Source organism: Trachurus trachurus (genome assembly GCF_905171665.1).
Source record: "Trachurus trachurus genome assembly, chromosome: 17".
NCBI lineage: Eukaryota > Metazoa > Chordata > Actinopteri > Carangiformes > Carangidae > Trachurus > Trachurus trachurus.
The window spans coordinates 27840574-27866860 of record NC_139900.1 but is presented as its reverse complement, the minus strand read 5'-3'; the positions used below and the strand labels follow the sequence as shown (position 1 = coordinate 27866860).

General features: G+C 43.2%; 1 protein-coding gene across 1 annotated transcript in view; it reads left to right on the top strand.

The window, feature by feature from the left end:
* The window catches only part of LOC311000774 (abl interactor 1-like), a 33775-nt gene that overhangs the window by 3431 nt on the left and 4057 nt on the right, over positions 1-26287 (top strand). Inside the window, exons 2-7 of the mRNA XM_083991606.1 lie at positions 4756-4923; positions 11024-11200; positions 16045-16151; positions 17047-17187; positions 20081-20181; positions 22558-22773. Of these exons, the coding sequence (XP_083847732.1) occupies positions 4756-4923; positions 11024-11200; positions 16045-16151; positions 17047-17187; positions 20081-20181; positions 22558-22773 (910 nt within the window). The remainder of the gene's footprint in view (positions 1-4755; positions 4924-11023; positions 11201-16044; positions 16152-17046; positions 17188-20080; positions 20182-22557; positions 22774-26287) is intronic.

Genomic DNA, 26287 nt, shown 5'->3' with positions numbered 1-26287 from the left:
AAGTAAAGAAGAATGAAATCGTGCTGTTTTTTGGGACACAGATGGGCGTCTGTCCGCCTCTATTGGTTTTAGGGGTGGGAAAAAAAATCGATATTGCAATATATTGTTGTGCTCTCTGTCGCAATAAATAATCGATACACTCACGGCAAATATCGATATTTTGTTACAACACACATTTACCCCGTTGTCACAGTCAGTACTTTTTTTTTTTCACCGTCAGTACTTAATCTCTCCTGTCCTTTTTGTGGGGGCGCTAATCCCGTAAATGAGGGTAAAGTAGGCGTGAGTAGCGGCAGAAGAAGAAGACCCACCCGCAAGTTTCCACTCTAAAGTGTGAACCCACTTTGGCTTTTACGAAACAGATGACAGGAGAACACTGGATAAAGAATATAATCTGCAAGAACTGTTTTGCGAAGGTAAAATATACAGCAACCACACAGACAGGCGTATGTGTCTCTCTCTACAGTCTATGGTCTCTCTGTGTGTGTGAGTTACTACGGTTACCGCGACGCTCCCGTCCCCCGGATATTTCTGCAGCTTGATTTACATGATCCGGTCTGAGACATGAAACTCATGGACTGAGGAGTCGTCCCACTGCGTCTGCACGTCACACCGACGGTCGTACATTTGTAGGAGGAAGTTGTAGTTGCTGTTGTTGCTGTTGTTGCCGTTGTTGCGATTGTGCGCGACGTCGAGCTGCCGCTTCGACTAGCGAGTTTTTTCTTTTTCCCCCCAATCGCCCGTTCAATCAGCCTGGTGAGGGAGGACGGAGTGGGGGGTTGCGGGGGTTGGCGCTGTCTTATACAGTACTGTTACAGAAAACCTGCATGTTTTTTCTCCTCATGTCCTACACTAGAGAACTTGTTCTTCTTATCACCAAAGAGGCTGCTCTCTCTCTCTGACAGCTGGTTTTTTAAATACCATGAATGGAAAGCATAAGAAACTACATAAAACAAGTTGCTACTGACTTTTCAGTATCATAAAGCACTGTCCTGGTTTACATAAGACATGTTATTAATGTTCATGCACTTTAATGTCTCCAGCTGTACAGTGTTTATTAATTTGTACATTGTACAAAGTTTTGGAATAAATGCATGAGACTTTTTCCTTTTTATGTTTTTTTTTTTTCAGTCACATATATCGTGATATATCGTTGATGAAATTTCTTGCAATATATCGAATATCGCAGATATCGTGTATCGTGATATTATCATTATCGTGGGCCAAATATCGCCACAGTATCGAATCGTGAGTTACCCATATCGTCCCACCCCTAATTGGTTTGCAGATGGATCTTAACATTTCGGTTTAAAAAATCTTAAAAGTAACACCCTTTTGCATGTTGTTTTTCCAGTATTCTGACCTGGTCTGAAAAACAAAACACACATGGTAGGAAATATATAAAGTGACTTCTTCTCCCTTAGTATATAGTTTGCATATATAAACCACAAAGCACCAGGGAATATGTTTAACTGCCATGTTTTTTCTAAACGTACCAATAGCTATCAGTATCAGTTATTTTACCAGGTTTAAGAGCAATTTAATCAATTTTTCCTCTATAAGAAGATGTGTGGAGAACACAGTCAAGGTGGAAGTTGGAAGATGGTTTTACTTAAAGGGATAGGCTACTTCACCCAAAATCGATAATTCACCAATTTTCTACTCACCGTCATGCCAAGGAAGGGTTTGGAGAACTCATCAAAACGCTTTAGGAGTTCCAGGGGGGGTCTGCATGGCAACGGATTTACATATAATGGAGGCGGATAGTGCTCACTTTTGAATCGTCCAAAACACACACTATGAAACATCCAAATACTGTTGTAAACCATTGGATGTATGATGTAAACACAGAAGGGACGGACACTATCCGCCGCCATTATATGATAACTCGTTGCCAGCCGGACCCACCCCCCCCCCCGCGGAACTCCAAAAGCGTTTTAATAACTCTCCAAACCCTTCCTCGGCATGACGGTGAGTAGAAAATAGGTGAATTATCGATTTTGGGTGAAGTATCCCTTTAAGAGCAATTGAATTTCTTTTTCCTATAAGAAGATGTGTGGAGAACACAGTCAAGGTTGAAGTTGGAAGATGGTTTTACTTAACATTTCCCCTCCCGTTGAACCCCCCCCCCCCCCCCCAAATCCCCACTGCAGCTCCTGTTGCCCCTCTCTGACTCATCATGGCTTTTTCTTTCATGACTCATGAGGTTCAGAATATTCCTGTATCAATCTGACATTGCGCTAACTGTGATGTGACACTCAGAAATTGCTTTATTTTTCACATTGTTGAGTCTAAAGGAATTCCAAGTGGATTTCCTACAAAAGGTCTTTTGTAAGCTTAATATGAAACACAATATCTCAAAGCAGGGGAGAGAGTGAGTAATGAAAGAGAGAGACAGAGTAAGAGAGGGAGAGAGAGATCTATGATGAACAGTGTGTACAATAGGGAGATGTAGGCTCAGGCTGTGATGTTTCCAGTGGGTTTTTCTAAGCAAGATATTTTCAGACTGTTTTAATTAGTTTAGTCTACTGGAAGTTTGAACCTCTCTTTAAACCCCTGACAGCTCCCCTGCTCCTCCCTGCTGGACGCAGCGCACTGCGTTAAAGATAACAGTGTGTCGTTGTGTTTTTACTGTTTATGAGTGAGTGTAACCATCTCAGCACTGTGCTGGTAGCTGTAGTGTGTGGGTGAGTCATGAGAGTATAGTAAAATGTGAGTGTGGCGTGCAAGGTGTTTCAGCAGCCTGAAAATGTCACTGAAGATACACACTTACTTTGGCATTTTCCAAGCTCAGGCGTGAGGACAGGCTGCAGCCTCTGGGACAGTGCTGCTGCTGCTGCTGCTGCGGCTGCGTGAAGACGTTTCCTCTGCTGCCTTACAAACTGGCCCATCCCCGCACACATTTGTAAAAGATATTGTTGCTGCAGGTGGTTTGCAAAGTAGCAGGTGGGCAGGTGGCCATGTTGTAAGAAGTGGTGTCATGATGATGATGATGCTGCCGCTGCTGCACGCACTTAACAAATTGTTGTCTGGTAACAGCAGGTAAATCACAGCTTTTGTCTCAAGCTGCATTTTAAGGGAACAGTCGATTAGAGCTTTAACAGCATGCACAGAGTCATCACAGTGACCTCGCAGTTACACATCAAACTCAGCTGGTGGAAGCCTTTTAAAGGAAGAGTTCAACTTTTTTTTTTTTTTTTTTTTTTAAACAATATGCAAGCTAGATCCAGATTGTCATCTTGTATGCACACAGTGTAAAATATATATATATAGGAGACAGTTAAGATAAATACGCTTCCCAAAATATCTAAAGCAGAAGTAAGCGATCCGGTCGTTTTGGCTAATGCTGCGTTCCAGGCAGGCTTTTGAAAACGTAAATTACAGCTTCAAGTCACAACTTACGACTTTGTAGCGTTCCAGGCAACCCACTCGTGTTTTTCCGACCTGTTTTACCGGTGAAAGTCACTATAACGGCCACTCGTAACTTCCGACCCGTGAACTCGTACCAGATCGAACTGGTACAACTTCACAGGTCGGAAAAACACGAGTTACGGGCTGCCTTGAACGCACCATAACAGTCCTCGTCCCTACGTCACCACATTCACGGCGTCCCTTGGCTGCACACACAGCCCTGCATGCCGTTCTCTCTCCTCATTGGATAAAAACTGTAGGATACGAGAAATGTTTTCTCCTCGACTCAGAGCAGAGCAGAGTGACTGACAGACCCGTGATTCAGACCAAACACTCTATGTAAGTGATTGCTGTCGGAAGATATAACTATTTAAGACTTATATTAACACAAATATATCACTTACTTCTGCTTTAACTATGTCTTTGAAAATAAGATTGTTGGTGATTTAGCATATTTTTAAAAACAGAGTCAGAGACCAGTTCTGTTCAGAGGGCAGCAGCTGAAGTGATTAGTCATTTGAATGAGTGAGAGAAACTAATCTGATTGTTGGATATATGTCCAAGGTGTTGTAAAATTGCAGTGTAGGAAAATGCTAAATATTTAGTCATAGGATTTCAAGTAGGAAATAATAAATGAAACACCTTTGGGTTGGTAAAACAAGCCTTTTTTATAACACATGAGGAATTGATTAATGGGAAAACAGCCAATACATAACTGTACATGGCTGTCAGTTGTATTCCCACCTCCCTGAGTGGTTGTCACTCTGTGTGGCCCTCTTTTATCCCTGTTTTGCTTCCCAAACTATAAATACGTCCATTCAGTCCTGTTGCTATTTAAAGGCGTCCAGAAACAGATTTGTGCAGCTGGGTTGAGATTTGGGATCCTAGGAAATGTCTTGGCATTCCTGCTCACTGGGCGCTCCTCCCACCATGCACCTGTCCCACGTTGTTCAACCGAGGCATTCGGAAGTTATTGTCGTCCGATCGCGGGGCCGCTTTGCATTCCACAATAGTCGTTCTCTCACAGTGGATCATAACAACTCTCATGCACTTCCCTCTCAGATTTTAACAGAGCACTGCAGCTTCAGCAGTAGAGAATGAATAGTCCTGCCAAACGGTGTTCCCAGTAGAAAAACTGCCCACTCACTCATCTGATAGGGGAGTAACAATGAGAGTGAAGAGTGCAACATTTCCTCTTGACTTTTTTTTTTTTTTTTTTTGGACCTTCTACCTTACTTCCCTTTGCCTGCTTCTCCTTTTCCTCCACCCACAAATCCTTCCACTGGGTTTTTGTGACTTATGATCTCTCTTCCTGTCTGTCCCCCCTTTGCCTCTCGCTGCCAGGCTCAAGACAAGAAGAAGGCCCTGGAGGAAACCAAGGCCTACACCACCCAGTCTCTGGCCAGCGTGGCCTACCAGATCAATGCCTTAGCAAACAACGTGCTGCAGCTGCTGGACATCCAGGCCTCGCAACTACGACGCATGGAGTCCTCCATCAACCACATCTCCCAGGTATACACCAGAATGAACGTGTTCTTCATTTGTGAAAATGCGAAAGCTCGTTAAGTTAATGAAAGTGTGAAAGTTAAGAACATTTCAAAGGCATACTTGTGTTTCTCATCTCTCTTTTTAGAGTAAAACAGGTGCAGGAAGTGTTTAGTGTCACTGATGATAGCCTAACTGATTTTAAAAATCAGCTGACATTGATTAGTAAATAATCAATAGTGTTTATAATAGTATTTATTTAAGAACTAGTGTCACATTATGTTAGGCAAGACAGCTTTATTTATATTGGCATTTCATACCAAGGGGGAACTCAATGTGCTTTACATAAAAACAAAACATTTAACAGTAGGAATTGGAAAAATGGGGGGAAAAAAAAACATAATCCAATTTTTAAAAATTTAAATAAAACCCCCCAAAATTGTAAACATTAAAGCAGAAGTAAGCGATCCGGTCGTTTTGGCTAACTTCTTGTCAGCCGATGGAGTTAGCAGTCCCCGCCCTCGTCCCTACGTCACCACATTCACGTGCATCCCTTGGCTGCAAACACAGAGAGGACTGCCCCTTTATGCCGTTCTCTCTCCTCATTGGATAAAGGTAAACGAAAAACGAGAAATTACGTGGTTGGCACTCAATGAGTTAACACAAACATTCCGCTTACTTCTGCTTTAAACATACAATTAAAAGCAAGAGAAAAAAAAACATGAGCAAGCCCTGCCCCTTCTATAGCCTTCTCAGGAATATTGATGAATGGATGTATGGCTGTGATTTAATGTTGTATAGAGGAAACTTATTCCAGAACAATAAAATTCACACCGGCTGATATTATTCTGTCATCACATCAAAGTGCCCAGTCACACACTCACACATGATGGGGACTGACAGATATGTCAGAGGGCAGGGATCACGGCGGAGCTGCCAACCCTCCACAGCCCCTCTGCACTCCCTCCTGCTTCATCAGCAGTCCTCTCTCTATCAAACGCTTCCCCTCTCTGTCCGCTCGCTCGGTGCGGCCACCCTGCCCGTCAGCCAGTGTCAGCCAGCGTCCCCCCGTCCTCTCCCTGTGTGCTTCATTAAGCCTGTCAGGGATGAAATGAAATCCTGACGCCAGCACTCTCGCCTGGTTAGCGTTTCCAGCTCCCACTTCGCTCCACAGTGCTGCTGCTGCTGCTGCTGGATGGAGTGGAGTTTAGTGGCAATGAAACAACGAGAGCCTTTTATTGATCCTGAAGAGATGGCCGGCGGTGGTTTATCTACTGCTCTTTGATGTCTCCTCTTCAGATGTATTAGCATTCTGTGGCCTCAGACATTGACGTGAACAGCGGGCAGTACAACTGTCGCAGAAACAGCTGAGTCAGTGTGGTCACTTATCTGTATGTGGGATCCAAAGTATGAATGAGACTAACATCAGCTCCAGTCTGTTCAATATACAACTTTTTCATTGCAGCCATTCTGACTTACCATAGCTTTAAAGCGCCAACAAGAAAAATGAATGAAACCATAGTAATGTGAATTATTTCATCAAGATGTGATTTTGGATCACCATCAAATTTGTGTTATATACAAACAACACTTTATATCAGTATAGGGATACAGCATAGTCGGACAGTGCACCACCATGTAGATACAATAGAGTTTCAAAATGACACTTATTGGTCTATCACAAGAAAAACAAAGGAATGACTTAGCGAGATGTGGGTTTTTTTGTAACTTACTTTTACAAAATTAAGAAATGATGATATGATTTTTGTTTGGTCTTGTACCAACAACAGGTGTCCTCACTTCGGTTTAGAATTATGATTGATAGTCTGAGGCATCTCTGTACACAAAGCTTCATTCATGGTACTGTATGTACTATGACAGAACTGAAATCAGCCCCAACTGTAAGCACGTTTAAATCCAGGTTAAAAACATTTCTCTTTTCACGTGCTTATAGCTGAGAACTTAAAACTTTATCTATTTTCTTTTATTTTACTTTTATTTGCTCTTGCTTTTAACTCTGTTTTTAGTGTTTTGTTTGTTTTTATACTGTCTTATGCTTCTTTTTTAATGTTTTGTCTTTATGTAAAGCACATTGAGTTGCCTTGGTATGAAATGCGCTATATAAATAAAGATGCCTTGCCTTGCCTTGCCTATGTTACACCTTACTGTATAACATTAATCTGAGAAACTACACCTCCTGAAATTTGGAGATTGCATTTGAATTAATTGTTCATCCCTACAATCAACACACATGATGCAACGTTAACATGTAGGCTGTGTAGGCTTTATGAAGGCCAATCCACTTGACATGCTAGAAAATATAAAAGGCTCCGTCATACGGAGATCCATGTTGCTCTGTCAAAGTCGATATCTCCGAGTGTGAATTGGTTGGAAGCGCCCCAGATTGCATGAATCAAGAGAAAAGTAAATTAATTTATACATGCATCTCATCTCATCCATCCATCCATCCATCCTCTCCACAGCATACATTCATTATCCTCGCAGTGACGTCCCAAGAAATTAAATTACAACTTGCTCAGTGGTGCCAAGTATTTCTCCAGTTTAGGTTGTGGAAATTGTCCTGACTTGAAAGAGTTAAATGGGATTAGGAGGAGGACGGTAGCCAAGCGTCGCTGCCAAAATCCCAAGTCCCAACTCTGTAGGATTTGCAAGCCCATAGACAGAGTGGGCTGTCGCATAATTATCCAAGAGATACTACTAACTAAATGCAAACCAACAGCGTGTTCAATCAAAGCAGAGCGGTGGCACTCTGTTCCTCCTCATTGTGCATCAGCTTAAATTGAATGGCTGTTGTGTGCGCCTTCTGTTATAGTATCTGAACCCGAGCCAGTGCCACAGTAAACAAAATAGAAAAGCTTCTTTTTTGATTCTACTGCCATGGAAAGAAATGCAGGACCTTTTCCATCCCCCTTTAAGCCCTGTCTGCCGTTTTGCTTTTCTGATTCATCTCTTCCCTTTTCCTCTAAAAAAAAATTGTCATTCATCAACTCAATGACCCACTTGTGTCTCTTGCAGCTCGATTTCAATTGGTCAAGTCCTCTCAAGTGCAGAAAGCACCTTGAATTATATGTGAATGCAAATGAAAAAATGGTAATGACACAAATCCAGACAGTTGTTAGCTTTGGTCCAAAAACTCTACAATATTAGCGTCGGGAGTAGAAATGTCTGATTTGTGGACTTGTTACCGAGCCATACATGAGATCATTGATGTATGAAATCACACATCTGTTTACGTGCCCTCTAATCTCACTTCAGACTACATCATATTTCCCTCCTGCCAATAACTCTTAAACAAAAGCAAATGTCTACAGCAACAGCACTGAGCTGTGGAGAATTTCTGCTGAAGCACAGATTTACTAGGTTGAACCTGCCGCACGGATCCGACAGTGAAAAAACTACAGCTGTGTGTGCGCTCTCAGACACTCGCCGCAGGTTTAGCAGACAGCCAGATGTTTATTAGTGTAAAAGGATTACAAAAGAAAATGAGATTGAGAGAGAGAGAGTGCAGGAAGGACAGACGGCGATTAGGTAACAGTCATTATGTCTAGATGTTTCATAAAGATTAGCTCACTTTTTCATCCAACAGCAGAGCTGAGAGGATCCAGCCATCACCTGCGGATGTCTACCATCATGATGTTTTAATGCTTCCCCATTGTCATGATTCATGGTAGTGTTGAGTGCTAATGCCTATAAACACAAGGTGGTACAGCATCTGTTGTCTGCTGTTCAGTGTGTGTTCATTTTAAGTAATGTAGTCTGGTCTCCTAAATCTGGAGACTACAAAGTTTGTTATTTTGTTCATCTTCTTGTCTTTTTGATCATGGCGGCCTATCAAAAGCTTCTCAGTTTACTCATGTTCCATCTCTATCTTCAGTCTTCATCTCTCTGTGTGCTTGTGAGTTTTGTTGTTCTCAGTTTGCAGTCTACCTCCACTCGCCTATCACTGGCAGGAAGTAGGCGGCTTTTCTTACTTCCCAGCTGAAGCTGGGCGTGTCGCCTCAGTTTCCTCTCCTAAAAAAAGAGCCGAGCATGCTCTCTCTCTCTCTCTCTCTCTCTCTCTCTCTCTCTCTCTCTCTCTCTCTCTCTCTCTCTCTCTCTCTCTCTCTCTCTCTCTAAAAATATATGCAGTATATGTCTATACTGGCTGTCGATCACATGCAACAGACACACAGAGGGTTGCACACAGCACGAGGGAGTGGCAGCTGCAGGTCAACTTCACAATACCTATCAGACTCTCAATCTCTGAAACTGAATTTTTCATCTCCAGCCGCCACGCGCAGGCGGCTGCAGCAGTGGAACTGTCACGTCCACTGAATGGTGATTGATGTGTGACCTTGTTGCTATGTGGGGTACACACACACACACACACACAAAATTACAGAGTCTCACACACAAATGTCACTGTTGTCATCTAATGTACTACAGGTTTATTTAAGAATACATGAAGTGCGTACTCTTTTCCAAAGCGTGACCTCATTCTACAGATGAAGCCCTCCATCCTCTTCATTCAGTACCCCCCCCCCCCCCCCCCCCCCCTCCTCCTCATCCTTCACTTGCTCCAGTTTCATCTATCATTCATAAATTGAAGGCCGGTCCCTGCAGACGCCCGCTGTGAGTAGGTGCTGTGAGCGATGATGACTCTAATCGCTGAAGAGATGGAGGTCATTGGTGTTTTCAATTGGTCCTGCAGCGAGGGGTTAAAGGCGAGCTTCGTCTGAAGGGCCCTAGGGTGTAGGCCGATGGAGCAGAATAGTGGGTCAATGGGAGTTGAGACGGATGCACTCGGAGTGTGTGTCCAAGCAGTGGGAGGCCGTGGGCTTTAAAAGCCCACAGAGGAATGAAGTGGATGAGATTCTTTTTCATATAAACACATGTTAATTTTGGTGTTTGATATCACACACACAATATGGGCTAAACTGGTGGAGTTGTGAAATGCCTTACTGTAATCAAAGCTGTTGTTAAAGCAGAAGTATATTAGGAATATTTGTGTTAATGTAAGTCTTAAATAGTTCTATCTTCCGACAGCAATCACTTATATGGAGTGTTTGGTCTGAAACACGGGTCTGTCAGTCACTCTGCTCTGCTGTAAGCCGAGGAGAAAACTTTCCTTGTATCCTACAACCTTTATCCAATGAGGAGAGAGAACGGCATAAAGGGGCGGTCCTCTCTGTGTGTGCAGCCAAGGGATGCGCGTGAATGTGGTGACGTAGGGACGAGGGCGGGGACTGCCAACTCCATCGGCTGACAAGAAGTTAGCCAAAACGACCAGATCGCTTACTTCTGCTTTAAAGGGATAGTTCAACATTTTGAAACAGTTAAACTAGCAGACCTTGCGTCGTGCTAGCTGGTTCCTTTTCTTGAGTCAGTTGGTAGGCACTCGCGGCGCTACCAGTGGAGGTGTCTGCCTTGTGCAGGCCTCATGGAGGTTGGAGAGCTGTAGCAGTAGCTCCAGGTGAGGAGCTGAGAGGAGCGGCAGCTCATTCTGAGAATCACCAAGAAGAGAGGGAGAGCGAAGAGAGAGAGAGAAGGGCACTTCTCCTTTTATATGGCCTGTGACCTCACGGGTCCTGGGGCCATACCTGACCAATGGGGGGTCAGTAGAGGAGGTTCCACACCTAGGTGAAAAGGTGAAGGACGCTGGGAGGCTGAGTTCAATGGTTTTCCTTTGTCTGGGAGACAAAGAAGCCATGTGGTCTTGTCCTCCATTTTGACTGGGCTGAGTCCCAACATTGGCTCATCACTAGATCTCATGTAAATACGCTTGAATAAAAAAGGTGTTATTAAATACATGGTCATGTTGTTCCTGCTGCAGCCACTTGAACCCTTTTTTATGCAAGATAAATAAATTGAGTATTAAATCTGTCCAGAGAAAGGGAGTGAGGTGATTACAGCCCCTGAGTTCCTGGGAGGTTTTTAATGTGAAACAGATGGAGGAAGTGTTGAGTTTACATTAAAAGTAAATCACTGTAACGGGCAACAGGGAGGCCTTTATATTAAACGGGCAACTTGAGTTGAGTGAACGCATGTGGAGACTTCACAATATGCAAAGTTAAAACCAGAGTGTGTCTTGGATCCCACTGCTCACTGTCCTCTCTCTGTCCTGCAGACGGTGGACATTCATAAAGAGAAGGTGGCCCGTCGGGAGATCGGCATCCTGACCACAAACAAAAACACCTCTCGCACCCATAAGATCATCGCCCCGGGCAACATGGAGCGGCCAGTGCGCTACATTCGAAAGCCAATCGACTACACGCTGCTGGATGATGTGGGACACGGCGTCAAAGTAAGATTCTTTTTGTTTTTTTGTTGTTGTTCAGACTTAAAGCAGAACTATGCAGGATTTCGGCTGTAATTATTGTGGCTCAGAGACACTGTGATGGTTGAGTGACCTATTATGAGGTGAATGGGGTCTAGGCCAATGCGCTCACCCCCCCCCCCCCCCCCCCCCCCCCAGATGACGTCATGCATGTCACGAATCGTGATTGGTTTGACCATGGAGACACGGAATGTTTGTAGCCTACTGATGAAGTTCGACTTGTGGCTACACGGAGCTAATGCTAACACGGAGCTAATGCTAACACAGACACACACACACCATGGATCTTTTATAAGATAATGTAATACATCATGACACACACACACCCCTTCGCGTTTTGGAACCTATTGTGTGTATGTATTTGTGTCTGTGTGTGGCCGTGTTAGCGTTAGCTCCGTGTTAGCATTAGCTCCGTGTTAGCAGGGCTTAGCAAACACCGCTCTCTACCTTCAGCAGCTTCCAATGTAAACACAAGCACGTGTAGGGGGTGGAGGGGGTGGAGGAGGTGGAGGAGGTGGGGGCGAGTTTTTTTTTTTTTTTTTTATGACAGTGACATGTGCCTCCCAGAACTGTGGGGGAGCTCCGGAGAGGGAAAAAAAGAGAAACCAGTGAAGGAGCGAGCTATTTCCGGCCGACTTGCATAGTTCTGCTTTAAAGGTCCAGTGTGTAAAATGCTATATGTATAAAATACATAAATATATATGTGTATATACAAAAAAAATTATAAGACTATGAAAACCAAACAGATTTTATTTTATATTATAAAATAAATATTTTGGTAGTTTTTCAGATTTTGCCAATAAACCTTGACAAATATTACACACTGGACCTTTAAAAGGTCTATTAATATCAGTCTTTATTTCTTAGCTACATTGCAGCTCTTGTCACTGTTGGTTTTTAAAGAAAGATGACAAGAGACATGAACAGCCAGCTCTCAGCTTCACCACAAGTTGCAGCTAAATCTCTTAAGTTATTTCTTCACATGCTATCTTGATTTGCAGCGTCGGTTTTGCAAGACAGGAAGACACACACTTAGTCAAGTTCACACCTGGTGAACAAGCTGAGTGCCTGCTTCCATGATCTACTTACACACATCCACTCACACCCGCGGCGCAGGCCGATCAATACGCAGGCCTTTTAGTTAATTAACTACAGAAACGCCTTGAAATGTAAGAAAGACTCGTCCAAGAATGAGATGTGAAGTTGGTCGCTGACTGAAAAGCTTCTCCTGTCCAAGATCTTGCTCATTGCTGAGTAACGGGCCTCCTAAGCTGGAAGTTATTAAGAGTGTGGGTGTTTGTGTGTGTGCAGCCCAGAGTGTGAGCAAGGGAAGAGACATCTTGGCCAAGTGTTACTCACGCCATCACATCCCCCTTTTGAATCATGGGAAAATATTCTTTCAAACCGCTTTCCGGCTCTTTCTTCAGTTTTTTATCCTCTCTCCCCATGATCCATCCGCTCCTTCCTCTCCCCTCTTCTTCTTTTCCCGTTTCATAAAGCACTCTTGTTTGTTGTGTGTGTCGTGCCCATGTGTGCATCGATTCTCGGTTCTACTACATTTCCACGGCGTGTTTGAGTCACCCTCTCTCATCCCTCTGCCCCCTGTCTGTCTCTGTTGAGATAGCGGCTGTCCGCTGATTTTCAAACATCCAACTCATTCAAATTCAGAAGCCGGTGTTTCCTCCTTAGAGAGCTGGCTCCCACCGAGACTCGTCTGGCACGGCTCACTATGCAAATAAAGCATCATTCACCGATGCTGCAAATGACGGATCTCTGCAGGAATCGGACACAGATCCATGTAGATGGTAGAAAATGTACAGCTATGTTTCCTTTTTAATTTAATTCAGCTTACATGAGACAACATGTAACAGTAGGCTGACATCTTAAAGGGATAGTTCACCCAAAATTCAAATTTCACTCATTATCTTCTCACCCTCATGTCGACTAAGAGCTGTGAGAATTTTCAGAATCCTCCGTTCCTTCTCTGAGTTACGGGGGGTCCGTGCAGCAGTATTTGTCCATATAATGGTTGTCAATGGATACCAACTTTCTTCGTCCAAAAAGACACACCAAAAAACATCCAAATACCTCCATGCTGCTCGTCTGTAATGTCCCTCTTGTATTGAAGCCCCGACATGAGAAATTGTTCCGAAAAAATTAAATAAGTCTATATTTTAAGCTTGTTTGTAGCGGAAGCTCCCAGTGTCTCGGTTCACTGCTCTTCCTGTGTCAGTGCAAATCACCGGCGGAACAATTTCTCATGTTGGGGCTTCAATACAAGAGGGACATTACAGACGAGCAGTATGGAGGTATTTGGATGTTTTTTGGTGTGTCTTTTTGGACGAAGAAAGTTGGTATCCATTGACAACCATTATATGGACAAATACTGCTACGCGGACCCCCCCGTAACTCGGAGAAGGCACGGAGGACTCTGAAAACTCTCACAGCTCTTAGTCAACATGAGGGTGAATGAGTGAAATTTGAATTTTGGGTGAACTATCCCTTTAAGATGACTTATCCTGGGATTTCTACATCTGCAGAGCACCTTCTAATTTAATCAGGGTTGGTGTTTTTAATCAGGTTTGGATTCATCATTTTAGAAGACAAGAAAACTTCAGGGGACTGAAGACTGCTTGGCTGATTCATTTTAAATTCTCTGTGATTTCTCTGTCTGGCTCTGTGTGTGTGTGTGTGTGGATGTCATGGATGTGCATTTGTCTGGCTCAGTGTAGAATGCATATCACATTCCATATTTTCCACATCTCTCTCTCTCTCTCTCTCTCTCTCTCTCTCTCTCTCTCTCTCTCTCTCTCTCTCTCTCTCTCTCTCTCTCTCTCTCTCTCTCTCACAAACACACACACATGCCTTTGAATAATTCAGAATATGAACGGATTGATATCATTTCATCCTCCCCGCTGGCCCAGCCGCCACACAGACAGAAAGAGAATTGTGAGAGGAGTAGCTGTGTTTGTGTACATGTGAATATGTTTTCATACATGTTCATTCTGTGCTGGTGCTGGGAGATGTGTGGAAAGTAAACAGAGGCTTATTAGTGCTGCATCCCTTCCAGCCTGTTTCCTCCTGGCTGTGGTGGATTCCCTGGAGCGTTGGAGGTGTGATCACTGCCACCCCTCTGCCTTTCCTCCACACAGCCGGGGGAACTCACCCGTGGGTTGATGGGAAGTCAGACTGGAGCACGGAAAGACCCATTCACACTTTTACGGGTGACTGTGCTCACCCCTCCACCATAATAGCCTTTATTGGCATTACTGGCAGTTACCAGGGTGACATAGTTTCAGCCGCTCCGACACTCTGAACACCTCACTCGGGTTATTTATGACCTCACTGTGCTTTAGTGGGTTTTTTTTTTCTCATAGCAACACTGAAAACGTCAGCAAAGCTGTGTAGCAGTGAAGCCACCGCTTATTATTTCAACTTAAATGATTCTCACTCTGATTACAGTCAGTAACACACGTCTAGACACTGATTCACACAGTGTATTATCACGCACACACACAGGTTTATGATCAGTTTCACTTCACTGCAACAGAGAAGCTGCCACATATTGCAATAAACCTTTCATAAAATTTGACTCAAGATGAGCTGAGAATGAGTTGAATGCTAAAACAATTAGTTTATCAGTCGAAATTGAGTTGAAAATGTAATTTTGTGCTGACAAGGAAAACCATTGTCTGCGTCGTCAGCCCTAAACCTTGTTACTGAAAGAGAGAAAGCATTACTCACCTTTGCACAGTGTGATACCACCTGTGGGTCTACACATACACTCGTATGCAGCACACATGCACACACACTTATCTAACATTAGAATAAATTATGTATACACTGTTGCCCATAAAGATGGAATAAAATATGTTTTTACTCTTCTCTTTTACTCCTCTCATGAAATGATTGTGACAATGTGATGTATTCTTGATAGATGTGATAGAGGGTACAGTATATCGTTTCAAAACTGGTAACTGGGAATCACTGCACCTGGTATACCTGCAAATAGGAATAAAAAGAGGAACGTGTCTAGAATCAAAATTATTCCAACTTTATAGGAAACAGTGTTTTACTATTATGAATATACTGTACATTAGTCTCCTTTATGCCCCTCCTGTTTCTACTCCTTTTCTTTCCTGTGTCTATTGGATGTGTAATTACATAGTACATACAAAATGCTTATATTTCACGCTTGCTATAAAAATATTAATAACAATAATAATAATGATGATAATATTACTTGCTTTTTTAACCATTAACCAATGAGCATGTCTTGTTTTCTGTCTTTCTCTTTTTGCCTGCTTGCACTCAGTGGCTTAAAGCCAAGGTAAGAGACGGTTGTCCTTCTCCTCTTTTTCTCATGTAATAATACAACTCAGCTACAGTGTCAAGGTATCCATGTACCTATTACAGGGGATATGAAACATCATATTTCATGTTTACTCGTTAATACATACTCTTATGTCCTCTATCTGGTCATCCACGTGACTAGTAGTGAGTGGTATCCCGTTTCTCTTCTCAGTATAAGGCAGCAGTCATGAATTCAGTGCTGCCGTGTCCTTTTCCTTACATCTCTCCTTGTCTCCTATTTCATGTCTTTATATTTGTCTGTGGACAGGAAGGCCTTTGTGCCAGTGTTTCCCCACAAACATATGTTAAAACCAAAGATGAGATGAGCTTTTGTAGAAATAATCCTAGTTTTGCTTATCAGACTCCCCAGCTTTAAAATCAAACAGCAGGGGAAACACTGGTGGCAGCTATTCAGATCGCACAAAAGCACCGTTTTTAACTCATATTTGCTCTTCCAGCAACATGGGAACAACGCAGCAGGGCGAGGTGGTGGGACGCTGTCCAGGACCAATCCACCAACACAGAAACCCCCGAGTCCCCCTATGGCTGGTCGTGGTACCCTGGGGTGAGAACTCACAGCACTGGCTTTTAAAGTTTTTAGAATGCAATTATGGCATTCAGTGAAATATGTCCTTGGTAGAGACACTTCCACACTACTTTAGACCGTTCAAATATCGCACAGTGGTTGTTTCTAACACCAGGACCACCCGAGCTGGCTTTATAGACCGAATCGCTTTGTTTACATTCTACTTCCGGGTAGAAAACCAGCACGTAATTTGAATGAGATCAATAGTAACGAACGAGAGTTTAGCTATATATATATCATATTGTTCACGCCCTATCACCGTTTAGACAAATCTGAAATGATTGAAGAAACATTACTATTTCTGTGTGTGTCTGTTTTGTGTTGCAATGTGTGGTATTTATTCAGTTTGGGGGAATCACAGTGTCTAGAAAGCATCAGTGGCTGCAGCTGACAGGGACAGCTGACGGTGGTAGCTAAGCTAACGGCGGTAGCAAAGCTAACATCTGGACATCAGCTGTTAAAACCCTCCCGTTGTCGGACACGACATGAAACTACTCCAGTTAGCTCAGTCATGTTGTAACTGATATCCGCTGGAGAAAATATTTTTTCATGGACCGTTTATTGAGTCACTGAGTTATTAAAGTTAAACAGGTAACCGTTAGCCCAGCTAATCTCTGATAACCATGACTAATTACAAAAATGTGCACACATAAATAGTAATGTTTGTCTAATCATTGGTTTCATAGACTAAACGGCGATATAGTAACATGAAAAATTATATATATATAGCGAAACTCTCGTCTGTCACTGTTGTTCTCATGCTGGTTTTCTACCTGGAAGTAGTTGTAAACAACAAGGAGATTCGTCCTATAAGTCTGTACTTTGTCTCACTTTGAATTGATCATTGTGTTTTCCTTACCTGTGTCCTGTCCAGACGTAACACACCCTACAAGACACTGGAGCCAGTGAAGCCTCCTGTGGTGCCTAATGACTACATGACCAGCCCGGCCCGCCTGGGCAGCCAGCACAGCCCTGCACGCACAGCCTCGCTCAACCAGAGGCCCAGGACACACAGGTAGTTCATCCTCAAAGTGACGTTTCATCTATTTCTAGAGACCTTTGTGCTCAACTTGTGTCGATAAACCGAAAAACTGTTCACATTAACCACATCTGCACTCTGCAGCAACTTCGTTCACACCCTGCAAACCACAGTCAAGCTTCCACAACTAACCAGAATTTAAAAGAGGTGTGAAGATCAAAGAAGCATGTTTGGAAAGTAGACAGACAGCACACTGTTCTATCACGACGATAGCAAGTGAAATGATGCACAATAAATCAGAACTCATTGGCCTGTGAGGCTTTGCCGTTTTCACTTACTGCCTGATTAGAGCTGCTCTCAGGACAGTGTGGGTGTCAACAGGCTCCATGACTTTTAATCATCTTATTCTCTCTCATGTCTTAGTTTAGTTTCACCCATGAGGGCAGAGCAGCTGTTCAGCATACATCTTGGCCCTGTGTTGTGTGTGTGGAGTCTGTTGACCTCAAGGAACTTCAACTACAACCTGTCATTAGCAGAAGAAGATCAAACACCTGTGCACCCTTTTGTGTCAGCGTGTCACAGGTGTAACTATTAGTCAATGATCTCAGTGATTCAGCTGCTCCATGTGCTTGCTGGTCCAGGAGAGAGCTCCTTATTGGTGATTAGTAACACCTGGGGGTATTCCAGAAAGGAGGTTTTCAGTCTATCCCTGAACTCTGAGTTTTTAGTTCCAAAACAGCTGATCTGAGTTAGGTACTGAGGTAGGTAAGTCGACTCTGAGTACGTTGAGCTCGTGCCTGACGACTAGTAAAAAGCCATCATCAATGGAGCTCCGATATTCTGATTCACCATGGCAACAGGGGAGAAAACAGGAAGCAGACATGTTCTAAAAAGAAAAAAGTGAAGGAAGAAAAAAGCAATCGCTCAACTCATAGCCTTGATGTAGAAAAAATATATATAATTTATTAAAAAGGACCGACGTTTCGACCTCACATAGGTCTTCCTCAGGGTGTACTGGCACAGAACACTGATGAGAGGATAAATAGGTACAGGTGTGTGGGGCTCGAGGGGGGCGTGTCCATCCACAATCGAGCCAAGACAAATCAGTATAAACAGGGTAACCTCATCACGTATTATCACAATGTATGCCACCTTTTTTCTTTTCTTTAACAATAATATAACAAATATATAGAAAATTTTATGGACACCACCATAATGTGGTGCCAAAAAAATGCAAAAAATACAGCCACAACACAAAATACATAGAAAAAATTGTATGCAAAAATGTCTATGTAGGCTACGAGACCCAATCAAATGAAAGGGATGAATAACAATTAGTAGAAATGAGTGTCTGCTATAAACGATAAAAAGAAAAAAGAAAAAAGTAACACGGCTGTGGTCGTAGTGAGAATCACTGACTTATCTTATCTTAAATGCGGCGGCAATTAGAAACACGGAATTGCGTTGTTAGAAAAAATCAAATAGGCTATGCCTACTTACTGTATGGTTACTTTTATCTGTGGGAAATAAAGAAAACCAAGTGAAATGTGACTTATTTCTCTTTATTCTGGCTGATAGAAGGTGATTGATTAACCTGCAAAGTGATAAATTAAAAAAAAAAATAATAATACCAAGAGGATCTGAGAGCACATCAGCGGTGACGTGTAGCCTGATATTCGATGTGCGGCCGGAGAAGCGGTACTGTTCGGCTCAGGGAACGAGAGCTCGTCTAAATGAATCTAAATTCTCCTCCTGTTGTAAAGCTATGTGAATTATTTCTGCTTCAACATGATGGGACTGAGAAGGAAAGGACCGTCCCGTCAGACAGCTCCACCAGACTCAGGGTTTCTTCAGGTAAACCTGCCAGAGAGCAGGTTATGTTCACAGGGTCAGTTACCACAGTAACAGACCCAGAGTTTCAGTTTCCTCTCTTCCTCCTGGAACTGAAAACTCAGAGTTTCCCTCATCTCAGGGTTCACTTACTCTGAGTTTTCACATAACCCACTTTCTGAAATACCCCCCTGTGCTACTCCTGCTATGACTAGTCAGTTTGATGCTGTGACTCCGTTACCACTGTAATAATGTATAAGGCTAGACTGTACATTCTTACTGTGTATTATTTCAGTATCCACCAGGTTAATTAGAATTGCCATGAGATGATCATTTCCCTGAAATGAGATGTGTGAACTTCCTAACTGTGATGTAATGACCTCATTTTAATTTCAATCGTTGCTTTCACGCACGCAGACACACACGCGCACACACACACACACACACACACACACACACACACACACACACCTACCTCTCAGAGCTGAGGATGTAACAGCAGCCTGGTTGATGAGCCCCTGCGCTACAGCTGTCCACTTTTTATACTAGGCTAATACAGAGGACAAAGCTTATTTAAATTAAAGCCAAAAGTCAGAGCATTATTCACACTATTTTGGTGAACAATGCAAACACAACTAAAAAATGTCACTGTGCTGCTGTTTTAATGTTGGTAGTTACTCTCATTAATGATAACATCACATCTCAGTTTTATTGTTCTAATTATTTCTTGGGTGCCCTTGTGTGGTTGTGATAACCATCCTTAAGTCTATAGTGCAATAATAACTTCATTAACTAATATAATATTTAATGTATTTTAAAAGAAATAATTCAGTGTTCAAATTTGACACTATAACTCTCTGGTTCTCACGTTGTTTTTATGACACTGACTGCAAATGTGACAGCGTGCTCCCAGATTGGTGCTCAGAGAGGCAGACAGGAATCTGCATGCAGCACGTTCACAGAACCTGTTGCCACAGTGACGCTTCAATATTGTTATGACAGAGTGACGTATGAGAGAGTAATGACAGGATGTCAACCGCTGCCGTGTAATTGAGTTTGTCTCACATCCTCTAATGATGACTCTCTTCTCTGTGTGCAGTGGCAGCAGTGGGGGCAGCGGCGGCAGGGAGAACAGTGGGAGCAGTGGAGTGGGCATCCCTCTAGCAGTTCCCACCCCCTCCCCTCCAAGTCTGGGGCAAGGTGAGACTCAGAAGCTCTGCTCACCTCGCTGCTCATCACAGTGTCCACTAACTGCTGTCCATGCTCGTGGACAATTGTCAGGTCCTATCTATCCATCACTGTGTGTGTTTCTTGGTCACTGGCTCATTTTTCCTCACTCAAACATCAGTGTAAATTGAGACATTGATATAAATCCTGGCATTATTTATGCACTTCTTCATTCTAGTGCCTGAGAAGCTATAAATATTAAAGCGTAAAGACATTTATCTCTATGGATATGTAGTATTGATTAAAGGGATAGTTCACCCAAAATTCAAATTTCACTCATTATCTACTCACCCTCATGTCGACTAAGAGCTGTGAGAATCTTCAGAGTCCTCCGTGCCTTCTCTGAGTTACGCGCAGCAGTATTTGTCCATATAATGGTTGTCAATGGATACCAACTTTCTTCGTCCAAAAAGACACGCCAAAAAACATCCAAATACCTCCATACTGCTCGTCTGTAATGTCCCTCTGGTATTGAAGCCCCGACATGAGAAATTGTTCTGAAAAAAATTAAATAAGTCTATATTTTAAGCTTGTTTGTAGCGGAAGCTCCCAGTGTCTCAGTTCACTGCTCTTCCTGTGACCGGCGGAACAATTTCTCATGTCGGGGCTTCAATACAAGAGGGACATTACAGGCGAGCACTATGGAGGTATTTGGATGTTTTTGGTGTGTCTTTTTGGACGAAGAAAGTTGGTATCCATTGACAACCATTATATGGACAAATACTGCTGCGTGGACCCCCCCGTAACTCAGAGAAGGAACGGAGGACTCTGAAAATTCTCACAGCTCTTAGTCGACATGAGTGATAATGAGTGAAATTTGAATTTTGGGTGAACTATCCCTTTAAGTAGACTGACAACTAAAAACTGAATTTAAATTTTTTTGTTTTATTAGCAGCTTATCATTTTTACTTACATTGGATACAAGGCAAGGCAAGGCAATTTTATTTGTATAGCACGTTTTTACAAACAGTTTGTCTCAAAGGGCTTTACATCCCATCTAGGGCTGTCAGGCGATTAAAAAAATTAATCTAATTAATTACAGGATTTGTAATTAATTAATTAATCACATTTTAATCTCATATCTGCTAAAGGCCAAATAAGAATTTGAATTCTAGGACATTACAAAATTGTATTGCATGACTAATCAATTGAATACACTAAGGAGAGAAGATTTGAAATCCACATTTTTATTGGTAAAGTGCGTTTCATAAATGAAATAAAGAAAAAATAAACTGGTCAAGCACATCCACCACAGCGCCCTGGAGCGGAGGCAGTTTCTGATTGGTGCCCATTAACCTATCTGACCCGATCTGACTGGCCGCACATCCCACGTTGTGGGGTGGCGTGCCCACGGAGGCTCGCGCGCTGCAGCACTTCAGTTCGGCTTCTGTTCTATTTTTCACGTGAGCCGCGAGCGCTGTTGTCAAGCTGGATAGACCAGATCGTATCAGACAGGAAGTCGGGCACAGAAAAGGCAAGAAAATCCGGTCAATTTTCAAAATAAAATAATTATGCTGATGAATTACAGTAAGTTGTTGCTTGTCCGTCTATAAATATTTGTCAGTTGCGTCTGCACACGAGACACACACACACATCCATTCATAAAGAGCTAGAGACAGACCTGTGCGATTGGAGTCGTGTTTGACCGGCACGGAGAGAGCAGGAGAAGCTGCTCCCTGCGCAGCGAGCCAAGTGCCTGCGAGGACGCGCTGCTCCCGCTCCGCTTCCACGGGCAGTGTGTCCGGGCTGTGAGTCGCGTCCATGTCGGTCAGTCTGTTGTCACCGGCTTTGACTAGCGACGCAGGTGGGAAGTGACCAACACATCCGGACAAGTTCCTCGGTGCTGGTGCTACAGTGACATGCCACTGCCAAGTAGTCTACGGGTCATTCAATGGGCCAAATTTAAAGTGCTTGCGCATTGAATTGCCACTCAGAATCTCAGAATTAATTGCGTTAATTTTTATAACGCGTTAAGTTGCAGTGTAATTAATTAATCTAATGAACACGTTAAACTGACAGCCCTAATCCCATCATAACAACATCCTCTGTCCTTAGACCCTCACATCCACTGAGGAAAAACTCCATAGAAAACCCTTTTAACAGGGAAAAATCTGAGAAACCTCAGGGTGAGCAACAGAGGAGGGATCCCTCACCCAGGACGGACAGAGCAATAGATGTTGTTACAGACAAGAAAACAGTTTACAACAGAGAATGTGAGAAACATGGAAATGTTTCAGCTGATGGATCTGTACTGCAAATCAACACTTACTATTCTGAAAAAAGAAATGTAAATTCACCACTAAAAGTGACTGAGTTGTTGAATTCAGCGTGTCTGTGTCTCTCCTCCAGTGGCGGCCTCCTCAGCCTCGGTGCCCCAGGGCCCCGGCTTGGGTCCCATCCCCATGTCCCAGTTCGGCACCATCTCCCGCCAGATCTCCCGTCACAACTCCTCCACCACCTCCTCGGCCTCCATGGTGTCGGCCACTGGCACCTACCGCCGCGCACCCTCCGTCTCCTCCCAGCAGCCTCACATCAACGGGGGCCCCGCCTACCCACAGAACCCAGGTAACTCAGATTTCATGTGTTTGTATGTTAAAAGAAATGTCTGTTATATACTGTGTGGCTTTCTAGAAGGTTGTTGTATAGAAATAGTGAGTAAAATTTGTTTTTATATATAATATCAAGTAAGGGAATATAGCTGCATACCACATTTAGTGTTGATTTTCAGTATGTTAGAAAGGAATTTGATATCAAATTTCATTAAAACTGGAAGAACTGACAATTTAAATTTCCTGTGAAGCCTTATCTAAATATAATAAACAATCTCAATATAGAATTTGGTCTCCTCAAGCTATTGCTCCTCCGCTGAAGACTGTCCTCTGGGTCTAAGAGATATGAATGGACAAACACTTCCAGGGGCGAATGAAAATGAGGGATGGACCGTGATTACTGAAGCCAGTGTTGATGAAACTGTCCCACCTCAGCGCTGCTGTGCAGAGCGTTTCATTACCACCTCTAATTGAGTTATGACATTTTCACTTTAATCAGCTGGAGGGGGTTTCTTGTCCAGGACAGACAGGCGAGAGGCTTTTCAGGGCAGAGAACACATAAACAGCTGCTAGACAAGGGGAAACACAGGACATATGCATATTTTCTGTCAGAGGAGCAGAATTTATTTTGGCAGGCATCACTCTGAGCCATTCTCCTCTAATGGTTCCTCTCTCAGAGGACAAGCATCTTGCTTGGCACGAAACACAGGAGGAGGAGGAGGAGGAGGCTGCCTGTCTTGTCTGGAACGAGAGAGACATTGATGCCGAGCTGCATCAAGCAACGACTTAAACCAGCACATCATATCATCTCTGTCATTGAAATTTAATTAAAGTAAAATATGTGTATGGATTTCAGCCGGCTGCGGTGGAAGTTTTAGAGCACAAAAAGCCAGTTGTGCTACACGAGGGAGCTCATTGGTGTTACAGGGTGTAGCTGTGGATGGATGGGGCTCTGTGCTGAGAGCTGGGTAGAATAATAAGACATTACTGCCCAGCGAGATTACAGACGCCCCTCCATTACATGTGATTTATGAGTCAGACCTGGCCTGTGTGCGTGTGACATCATGTCTTTGAGTGAGGACAGCTGCGTTTCTCTTCGTCATCCATCCATTTATCTCCCTTTTAAAGACAGCGGAGAGAAAAGCTTCTTTATAGAGGCTAAAGACAGAGATTATACAGACACAAGTTCATTCAGGGGCTGTTGCTCTTTATCTACGCACACCACTCCAATGACAATTCAATTAAATCCTGAGTCAGATCAGATGGAGATGCTGCCGCTTTACGTGGAAATGCTCTGTCACCGTGCCACCGTTATATTTCTGTGCTTTGTACCACCGCCTCTGAAGGCAAAAATCCACCGCTGCTCACAGCCTTTGCTTTTGACTTCCAACAGATGCTGATTAGGTAGATTCTCAGAATGAGATGAAACCAATGTGTCTTTAGTCCAGCTTGGGGAAAAAAAGGAAGCACAAAAGAATCCTGACTGGAAATGTGTAAATGAGTTGCTCAGCAATGCTTCCTGCACAGTTCTGCACTCGCTCACAAGCTTTTTGTCTTTGTTTTTCTTTTCCATCTTTCTCTGTTCTACTTTTGGACTTTTTCTTCTCTGTGCTGTCTTTTGTTCTTTCCTTGCTCTGTCATCCTCTCCCTGTTCACCTCCTCCGTCGCTCTCCGTCTCTCTGCTGCTCCTGCTGCTTCTCTGGGTGCTGCTGCTCCAGTGTCTGTGGCTCCTCCGCCTCCTCCTCCCATGGTCCAGCTGACCCCACAGATCCCTCTGACCGGCTTTGTGGCCAGAATGCAGGAGAGCAGTAAGTACACCCCCATTCAGCATATACAGTAGATAGACACTTATCTAAGAAGATGAATAAGCATAAATGCAGTACAATATACAGCTAAACATCATATACAGGTCATGCCTGTAGGCTGTATCTGTTCATTTCCAAAGAAGTCACTTCATTCTCACATGAAGAAATCATGCTCTCAAAAAGATCACAGACACATTTACACCCACACATTTGTACTAGACAGGAGGTGAGGTTGTGCAAAAAGAAGAATATACTGTGTTATCTACATCATAAATTGACAGCAGCAAATGAAATATATAACCAGATGTTCAACCAACTGATCAGTAGTTTTAATTGCTGATGCTGTAATGATACAAGAAAGAAGGAACTTGATTAGCAAGGAAATGATGCACCTATGTGTGAAAAAGATGATATAATCACGTAGTATCGTCAGTTTAAATCTATATAAAACTAGTTTATCTAGAGATTTAGGTCACATGCTGTATATACAACATTTACATATACGGAGATGCCTTCTTCACATCTCTTGAGGCTTCTGAAATGGTCTCAGCATCCACCCACTGCCTCACAGTTCCACTCTGCTCCGTGGCTTGCTGCACTCAGCACACCCTCTCCTCCTGCGCCGCGTGTGGGGTTTGACGGCGAGCCCCATCCCCTCGGATGTCTGTCTGTTGCCATGGTGATGGATGGTTCACTGAAAGCAGTGCGTCCTGCGCTCCCTGTCCACCGAGGAGAGAAAAATGTGACCTGATGCCGTGTCCTGATTCACCACCACCACCCACCTGTCTGCAGAGATGCAGCTGTGCAGAGACGTGGGCCTCTCTGTACCTGTCTGCTCTGAGCTAATACAGTCTGCCATCGCTCTGTACTCAAGTGCACGGCTGGATCTGAGTCACAGTCAAATCCAGAATAGATCATGTTAATATCGCATGTATTCTGTTCTGCAACAACCCTTTAAATGAGTAGTTTTATATAAAAGCATCCAATCCTGTATCAGTTTTGGTTAAAGGGATAGTTCACCCAAAATTCAAATTTCACTCATTATCTACTCACCCTCATGTCGACTAAGAGCTGTGAGAATTTTCAGAGTCCTCTGTTCCTTCTCTGAGTTACGGGGGGGTCCATGCAGCAGTATTTGTCCATATAATGGTTGTGAATGGTGCTCACTTTTTTTTGTCCAAAAAGACACACCAAAAAACATCCAAATACCTTATATTATATTATAATATAATATAATAATATCATATATTATATTGAAGCCCCGACATGAGAAATTGTTCCGCCGGTCAGTACTGACACAGGAAGAGCAGTGAACCGAGACACTGGGAGCTTCCGCTCCAAACAAGCTGAAAATATAGACTTATTTAATTTTTTTTCGGAACAATTTCTCATGTCGGGGCTTCAATACAAGAGGGACATTACAGACGAGCAGTATGGAGGTATTTGGATGTTTTTTGGTGTGTCTTTTTGGACGAAGAATAGTGAGCACCATTCACAACCATTATATGGACAAATGCTGCTGCGCGGACCCCCCAGTAACTCCGAGAAGGCACGGAGGACTCTGAAACTTCTCCCAGCCCTTAGTCGACATGGGGGTGAGTAGATAATGAGTGAACTTTGAATTTTGGGTGAACTATCTCTTTAAAGAAAATGTTTCCACACTATTTACAAGATACGTTTTTACATTCTCTCCTTAGACGGTACGTGTCTGGAAAGTCATTTGCA